This window comes from Xiphophorus maculatus, chromosome 20, assembly GCF_002775205.1.
Source record: "Xiphophorus maculatus strain JP 163 A chromosome 20, X_maculatus-5.0-male, whole genome shotgun sequence".
NCBI classification, from domain to species: Eukaryota; Metazoa; Chordata; class Actinopteri; order Cyprinodontiformes; family Poeciliidae; genus Xiphophorus; species Xiphophorus maculatus.
Genome location: NC_036462.1, coordinates 3,154,768 through 3,163,713, shown reverse-complemented (window position 1 = coordinate 3,163,713; position 8,946 = coordinate 3,154,768). Strand labels below are relative to the sequence as shown.

At 43.2% G+C, this 8,946-nt stretch overlaps 1 protein-coding gene across 1 annotated transcript; it reads right to left on the bottom strand.

Moving 5' to 3' along the window:
- Window positions 1-993: 993 nt before the first annotated feature.
- Window positions 994-8,056, bottom strand: pdhb (pyruvate dehydrogenase E1 beta subunit). The gene is made up of 11 exons (XM_005814566.2): window positions 7,948-8,056; window positions 7,811-7,870; window positions 6,654-6,761; window positions 6,305-6,367; window positions 6,195-6,230; window positions 5,938-6,128; window positions 5,770-5,864; window positions 5,322-5,432; window positions 2,448-2,539; window positions 2,220-2,361; window positions 994-1,495 (listed from the first exon to the last, which is right to left on the bottom strand). Exons 1-11 carry the CDS (start codon window positions 7,984-7,986, stop codon window positions 1,350-1,352), a joined length of 1,083 nt encoding a protein of 360 aa, XP_005814623.1. The 5' UTR covers window positions 7,987-8,056; the 3' UTR covers window positions 994-1,349.
- Window positions 8,057-8,946: the final 890 nt, after the last annotated feature.

The following is an 8,946-nucleotide window of genomic DNA, read 5'->3' as shown; positions in this document are numbered from 1 at the left end:
TGAAAAGAGAAATAAAATAAAACTCATCAAACTTGTGCTCGATTGAAATGTTAGTATTTTTTTGGAATTGAAAATGTTGTGTGGCCAAATGGTTCCACAGCGCCCCCTAATGTGAGCTAGTCCAACTGCTAAATTGTTGAGAGCTGATCTGTCACAGAGGTTGAACCCTCAGACACAAGAAAAAAACTCTGTTAGAGATGTACCCTAAACCCAACAGGAAGTCGGCCATTTTGGGTTATTTCTGACTTATCAAGCATGTTATTCTTTATCAAACCATCAGGGGATCAAAGTTATCAAAAGTTTGAGTTTTAGTGCATGTTAAAGGGGCCTAATGTTGAAACTTTAACTTTCATATAGAAAGACCAAATTGTACCAACCTTGGTACAAGTCAGCCATGTTGGATGCCAGACAAAACTATGTAGTCATATTATGAGGTCATCTAAGCCCCGCCCCCTCACAACAGGAAGTCACTTTTTTCTTGGAAAGCCTTACCTCTGACTTCGATCAAATCAACATGATTTTGTGTCAGATGATTAGACATAGATTACCTTTGTAGACCTCTAGAGGCCAATACATTGTTTTCATGTGTTGTCATACTTTGAACTTTGCAGCTGACAGCCATCTTGGTAGGTAGCCATTATTAAGTGTCATGACAATTGATATAGAGTTCCCATGACAACAAGCCACAAGCTTAGAACTAGATTTCCTTATTCCTTAGGTCTAAACAATACAAGTACATTAAAACTATTAGTTGATCATTTTTGAGACCTCTACCTATCTGTGTAATACTAAGATAAATATTAGTGATATTTACTGTAGTACTTGCTGCTGAACTAGCAACATTAGCTTAGTTAATGTAGCTTTTATCTGCCAGCTAAGACAGACATGTAGCCTAGTGTATGATGCTACATGTTGTGACTCTGTCAGCCATCAGAACCTTGTTATTCACAAAGAGTTTACAAGCCCTTTACAAACAGAACCAACCAGAACCAGTTCTGTTCTGAATAAGGAGCAGAACCAACAGGATTTTATTGTGTAACAGCTACAGAAACATCCAATCAGCTGCTGCAGCTACGATAAATATCACCAGCTTCCAGCAGCACTTTCCTGTGGGCCGACGCAGCCAGAGGTCAAAGGTCAGGGTGTGAGACGGTAGAGCTGGAGAACAGAGATGCTGGAACAAAGTTCTTGGAACTCGGAAAACTTTAAAACTCGTTTTAAATAGAAAGAAATCTGATTGGCTCTGCAGTCTGGTCCCAAACGGAGAGATGCTTTTATTCTGAAGGGGAGGAAGTGGGAGGCGGAGTCTCCGAGTCCGTGGTGGGAACGATCCAATCAGGAGGGAGATTTCAGACGTTGAGCGTCTTCTTAACGGAGAAGATGATGTCTTTGACCTGCGGCAGGCTGTTCTCCTCCAGGATCTTAGCGTAAGGCATGGGGATGTCCACGCCCGTTACCCTGGTAACCGGGGCGTCCAGGAAGTTGAAGGCAGGACCTGAAGAAGACAACAGGGGGGGCAAAGGTCAGAGAGGACGACAGGTCCCGACTGGACTGGTTCCTGGGAGATAAACTGGGAGGAGACCAGAGAACTGAACTGGGAGTTCGAAATCTTGTTGTTTTTTTTATTTTATTTCAATAATTAAATAACTAACAAATTATATTGAAAGCACGAGAAAAGTCTAAAAACACGACGACTTTAACTGTTGTGAATGCTAAGGCTCGTAGTTAGCATAGCCACCAATAACGGCAGCTAAACGGTTTTCCAGTATCAGTAACTGGTTTTCCACCATTAGCAGATTTAGCATTGAGTACATGAGGATGATTGACAACACTAAAGCCCTCCTCCTGGCTCTGATTGGTTGTTTTTGGTGCATTTCTTCAGACTGCTATCGTAGCTCAGGGAAGAGGTGGAGGAGATCAATTTCTTTTCAGTTTTAACAAATATATAAACAAACATTTGTTATAAAAGTTACAGACTTCAGCTTTAAGGAAAGAACTCCTCATTATAAAATAGTTTATTTCCTTTGTCAACAATAAATTATTCAATTATGTCGTAAAATGTAATCTAACATAAGAAAATCTGTTTTGTGGCTGTGGACCTATTTTATTTTGTAACAACAGGGGTCAAAGGTCACCGGGCTGGTCTGGTTCAACCTAGAGATTCAGGAATCTAAACTTTCTAAACCTAAAAACGTCTCAGTTCGGTGGTTTCTTGTCACCTTCCATGATGCGGGCGCAGATCTCGGCTCCGACGCCGAACTGCGGCCAGCCGCCCTCCACCGTCACCAGGTGGTTGGTCTTCATCACGCTGCCCTCGATGCACTCCACGTCCATGGGCCGGATGGTCCGCAGGTTGATCACCTGGAAAACATCAGCTGTCAAAGGGCCAGCCTAGAACCCCACCGGGCCAGAACCCCACCGGGCCAGAACCGACAGGCGGCTCTCACCTCGCAGTCGACTCCCTCCTTGGCGAGGACGGCGGCGGCGTCCAGGCAATGGCCGACGAAGCGGGAGTGGGAAACCAGCGTGATGTGGCTCCCTGAAGAGAGATGAAGAGGAGAAAACCTTCAGAACCTTCAGAGGAGGAACGGAGGAGATCAGCCGGCCGGTTCTGCTGCTCTGAGGTTTTAATTTTCTGGATCATAAATGAAGAACTGGGTTTGAACCCAGTTCATAAATCTTTGTTTTGTTGTGACTGAACAAAACATAACAAAACAATGTTACTGAACAAAAGACAGATTCACAATCCTGGTTTCTGCTCTGAAGCGTCCGTCCAGAACCGGGTCCAGGTTAGGATAGGTCTTTGCGCTACAAAATATGTTAATTACATGTTTTGCACAAAATTATTTTTAGATAATGAGATTTTAGTCTGCTCAGTTCTGCCTGTACTGAGCTGTTTTAGGGCGTCCTGTCACTTTAAATCCAAACTGCTGCTGGCCACGCCCCCCGGCCCCCAAACTCAACATTTACATTCTCACTGAAAATGGCTGCAAACAGATGTGCAATTATACAATCATAGGTCACTGAAAAGCATTAGTAGAGCCTCCTGCATAACAAACAGGTATGTAGCAAGTGACACTTGTCTTTGCCATTGTATAGAACATACAGTGGAATAACCAGCTGACCAAACATGCTGGATTTCTGCTTGGGATGCTAGGTGAAGGGTTAAACTCAGCTGGGGTTGCTAGGTAATGGGTTGCTAGGTAACAGTGTAGTGCCCTCTGAAAATGACTTAATCAGGAGGTTTTTGAAGTGGCTCATTTTCCAGACACCAAAAAAAAACATGAACTTATTGCCAAAAATAGGTGGGTATTTTTTTAAGTCCTTAGGTTGTTTTTAAAAGCAACTGAGGCCAAAGAAAGAACAAAAACATGCAAAAAGTTAATTTTACATAATGGGTCCCCTTTAAGGACCAACTGAACTCTTGTTCCAGAAAACTGAGGTGTTTATCAGACGGTCAGCAGTGAGAAGAAAATCCTCTTTTCTTGATTATGAACATGTAAAAATAAGCTTTTGTGATTTTTAAAACTAGAAATGCAGCTGTGATCAGTCAGAGAACAGAATCAGACAGTCGGAAACAGCGGATTTCCTGTTTTCCTTTTATTAAATGTTAAACCTGTTTTCAGGGGCGTGCCGTGGTGGCGTAGCGGTTAGCACGACCCGTATTTGGAGGCCTTCAGTCCTCGACGCGGCCGTCACGGGTTCGACTCCCGGACCCGACGACATTTGCTGCATGTCTTCCCCCCTCTCCTTCCCCGTTTCCTGTCAGCCCACTGTCATATAAGGGGCACTAGAGCCCACAAAAGACCCCCTGGGGGGGTAAAAAAACAAACAAACCTGTTTTCAGTCTAGAAAAGCAACAACAGAAACCGCTTTTCTGCACTTAAAAAAACAGGTTGGAGTTTGATGGTTTGAGATCATCTTACAAGCTTTCCATTTTCTGTTGGATTCAAACCAACCACTCTGTCAGAATATATGAAACACATTTTCTCAATCAGTTTATTAGTACAACAGATAATAAGTTTGGTTTCAAAGCAAGCTGGGAACTGATTTCTGTATTTATGGCCTGAAAGAGGCAGCAAGAGCATATCTAAGAAAAATGTATCTGTGTTAATTGTGTTTATTGATGCCTCTAAGGCCTTTGATCGTGTCAATCACTGCAAGTTATTTGACAAATTAAAACAGAGGTGTTCCAGATATTATTAGTTTACTGGTATTCCAACCAGAAAATGCATGTAAAATGGTGCAATAACATCTCTGCTTCCTTTGGTGTGAGGAACGCTGGGCTTCTTCCACCTGCCCTGTTTAACTTGCACCTGGACGACCCGTCAAAAGAAATGAACCTCTGTAAACTGGATGTGTGATCGGTGACACTCTGGTCAATCACTTTACGTAAGCTGATGACCTGGCTGACCTCTGACCCAGCCGTGCTGGTTTTCAGCAGTTACTGAATATCTGCTCTGATTATGGGTTGAGATTTGATGTGCAGTATAATGCTAAGAAAACGGTTGTACTAGTATGTAGGACTAAAGCAAACAAACAACTTTGTTTCCCTGATTTTTTTCTGTCAGGGCAAAAGTTAAATGTTTGTTCCAAAACTAAATACCTGGGTCACTAAATCAGACCAGCTCTGTGATGATGATGATGATGATATTTATCAGCAGTGTTTCATGTTGAACGCCCAGGAAAACATTCTGGGGAGGAAATTTCATATGTGCACAGATGAGGTAAAAATAAGTCTGTTTAAAGCTTATCCTTGTATGCAGCTCTTCTGTGGTGTAAATTTAAAAACGTTAGCATGCAGAAGCTTCAGGTTGCTTATAATGACTCTGCTTAAGAAACCAGGTTCAGCTGTGCAAGTGAGATGTTCTGTAACAGACATGTCAGAACATTCCAGGTACTTGTGAGAAATTTGATATACAAGTTTATGTCGTTTGTGCAGCTCATTAAACGTATTATTGTAATGTTTTCACATCCCTCTCAGTGCGCTAAACATCGGTATGCAAGTCTTTTATTAGATTCAAGTTTTTATTTTTATATGTGTTGTTGTGTATCATGTCTTTGGGAACCACAAGTCTGTTGAATAAAGCAATAATATTGTTACCACAATAACGGTGCCACAAAATATCACAATAAAATTCTGAGTCCATATCGCTGAATCCATTGCATCATTTTCTAAACCTGGAAAATACTGGAAACAAATTTCAGATTTTTCCACATGAACGCTGTTCTACAAGTTAAAGTTGTTAAAGAAATGAGAGATGTCAGCTGAATGAAGCCTTTTCACTGGAAGGATGACCTGCAACGTGACCTTCACTGACCTTGCCGTTCCACTTTGGCCTTTCCGATGGGAATTGTGAAGTCTTTGGACTGCGACTCGTCGGACACCTCGAAGGGAACGCCGTACATCAGCTCGTTCTCCAGGAATACGACTGCAGGTGGAGCAAACACGAGTTAAACATTGTTTCAGACCAGAGCAACAGATCAGATCGATCAGACCAGACGAGTCGCTCTACAGAGAGGAGACCGCTCCTCTCACCCTGTCTAGAGCCGCCCATGCTGACTCTAACCCAGCCTGATCCCGGTGGATCGGCTTCAACCCCCTGATCAGAACCCGGATCTACTGACCTGGATCGGCTGGAAGAAAATGTCTGGATTTTATTGTCTAAAAAGATTTCTGCTGGACTGGAGAGCCTTACTGATACCATCATCATCTTCATCACCACCACCATCTTCATCGCCCTCACCACCATCTTGGCGGCGTCTCACCTGGGTTGTCGTCTCTGATGGCGGCCTTCAGGAGGCCTTTGGCGTCTTCGGAGTTCCAGGGACTGACGACCTTCAGGCCGGGGCAGTGGGCGTACCTGCAGAGAGACATTCAGATCAGACCAGCGTCCGACCCGACCGGATCCGACCTACAGACCCCCTCAGGCCCACCAGGCGGCGAAGCACTGCGAGTGCTGGGCGGCGACGCCGGCCGAGGCACCGTTGGGCCCCCGGAAGACGATGGGCACCGACTGCAGCCCAGCGGACATGTAGTAGGTCTTGGCGGCGGAATTGATGACCTGGTCGATGGCTTGCATGGAGAAGTTAAAGGTCATGAACTCACAGATGGGCCTGAGGCCGGCCTAGAGGAGGGAAACAGCCCGTCAGAACCCAGTCAGAACCAACATGGCGACAGCGGCCGGACTCACCATGGCGGCTCCGACGGCAATGCCGGCGAATCCCATCTGCGGCAGAGACACAGCATGAGCCGGTGGGCGGGGCTTACACTGAGCATGTTCAGTGAGCGCTGATGACTCACCTCTGAGATCGGAGTGTCGATGATCCGCTTGTCGCCATATTTCTTCCACAGACCTCTGCTGACCTGCAGACAAACCAGAACCGCATTACACACCCTGAGCCCAGAAAGGGTTCTGATGAACTCACTGCAACTTCTGATGGATGATGGAGCAACATAAAAAAATAATACAAAATAATTAAAACTATATCAACAAACTTCAGTAAAAAAAAAAAACAGGAGATACAAAATAAATTTAAAAGAATATGAATACATTTCTGACATATCAAGATAAAGAAAATGATGCAAAAATAAATTTAATAAGCTCAGAGTTCTGACCCGGCCTTACAATTCTGACCCGCTGGGCTCTCACCTTGTAGGCGCCATCGTACTGGGCCACTTCCTCTCCCAGCAGGAAGACGCGCTCGTCGCGCTCCAGCTCCTCGTCCATCGCCTGGTTCAGCGCATCGCGGACCGTAACCTGCCAGGAGACCACAGCGTTCCCGACTAATCAGAGATCAGCTCTTTATGTTTTGATCCTCTATGGTTCAAAATGAGGATATATTCTCTGTAAAACGGACAGAGTTCTGCCAGCAGCAGGTCCTGCTCCGTCTGCTTGGTTAAAACAGGTTTGTACAAGCAGCCAATCACAGCTGAGCATCACATTAGTAATAATATTTAATAATGAAATAGTAAAATGAGCAGCACGGAAAGGCCATGCCATTAAATCACAATAATATTGAGGCTGTAAATAAAGCGATCAGACATGTTGATGCTGTGTGAAATGGATTTTTATTTTCATTAGAATGACTCACTTTTCTTAATCCGGTCCAGACTCAATAATCAGTTTATTTCAGTCAACTGAATAATCAATGAAACATGAGAAACGTTCAGTAAATTTAAATATGTAATTTTTTTCATTAAAGTTTGATAATATAAATATTAACACAAGATTAAATTGTAAAAATGGCAAATGTAGCATTTTATTATTGAGTTCGAATGATTATCATCAGTTATCAATTTCAACAGAAAAGGTAAATCATATTTAGAGTTTGTTATTAGTAATTTACCCTAAGCAACAATCACACTTTAATGCTCACTGCTGCTTTAAAGGATTAATAAATTGTCATTTTAATATTTAATGTTTCTAGATTTCACACATAATTAAAAAACTAAAATAATCACCAGAAAACAACAATTATTTATTGTAAGAAAGGTAAGCGTGTGTTTCCTTCATGGCAGCTCATTAAAACTGATGTATAAAGTGGGTTTATGATTATTTTAACTAGTTATTCTCTTAGTTTTACTTACATAAACGATTTTTAGTGAAACATCTGTAAAAAATAAAACATTTAGTTTCCATATTTTCCGTGAATAGCTCCTCCATTTTAAAATAATTGACGTCAGAAGGTGTTTTACGAATTATCTTTTACCCTCTGCTTCATGTTGCGATATTAATTTTATTGTTAAAGTAATTTTGAACATGAACCGAGACCGAGTCCGTCATGTCTTAGCTGCTAACAGACTGACCTGAACAGCGGCCGGGGAGCTGCTGTGAAACCCCCGCCGAACCGCCACCAGCACAGCCCGCTGCGGGAAGACAGGAGCCGTTAGACACCCCGACGGTCACCGGGAAACAGCTTCAACATCACCGAGAATGTCCCTACCTTTCCGGAGCGAAGAAAACACCTCAGGGACGCCGCCATCTTTGCCCTGTCCTCTGCCGGGAGACAAGGCGGGGTCTCCAATGAGATCAGGAGACTTCAACCAATCAGAGCGCAAGACCACACGTCGTAAGGAATATGTTATGACACTTAGCCAATCACAACTGCTCAGCGGAGGTAGAGGCGGGAGAAAGCTCCAGAGTGAAAGAGGACCCAAGGACACCCAGCTGCCGTCATAATGTACGGAACACCTAAGGTGCCAAAATGTCAGAAGCTACAGACAGGAAGTGGAAAACCATGGGAGACTGGACAAGCTTATTTTAATCCAAGTCTGTTTGTGGAACAAATATGTATTATAATAGGAATAAAATTACATAAAACTATTATTTCTTCTTCCTGTTCGTCCTTTTAGTTGTGTCCCCATACACACACATGCACACGCGCGAGCACACGCACGTACACACACACACACACACACATCTGGAACGTAAAAACATTAGTGACTGTGGTGTTTTCTTACCTAGCTGTAGCTTGTTGTTCTTAGCAGGTCCGTCCTCACGGCTGCACTCAGGATCTGGGATTGAGATGAGCAACTGTGGGCCAAATGAAGCTACTGCTAAAGGAAGGAAGCTTCAGTCCATATTATTTGGAGCTCAAATCTAAACATGTCACGCATCCACAAACCTAAAATGTATGGGTTAGGTGGTTAAAGGAAAGCCAAAAGTACCACATTTCAACATAAAAAAATAGTTATATGTGTGAACATTTTATCAAAACTGGAGCTGTATGCATCACATAAATACCCATCTATTCATCCATTTTCTAACACCCTTGTCCCTAGTGGGGTCAGGAGGTGCTGCTGCCTATCCCCAGCTAATGTTTCGGGCAACAGGTGGGGCCATCCTGGACAGGTTGCCAGGGTTAGGGTTAGGGTAGGGCTCAAATAGATATATCTAAAAATGAATAAATGCAGAAATAATTCTGTTTAAAATATTTCATATA

Bases quoted from the DNA above. Each gene is read 5' to 3' on its own strand.
- pdhb (XM_005814566.2), bottom strand. From the start codon at position 7,986: ATGGCGGCGTCCCTGAGGTGTTTTCTTCGCTCCGGAAAG. The intron at 6,762-7,810 runs GTCAGTCTGTTA...GTCTCCTGGCAG, and splicing joins GCTCCCCGGCCGCTGTTCAG to GTTACGGTCCGCGATGCGCT. The intron at 1,496-2,219 runs GTGACAAGAAAC...TGTCTTCTTCAG, and splicing joins CTGCGCCCGCATCATGGAAG to GTCCTGCCTTCAACTTCCTG.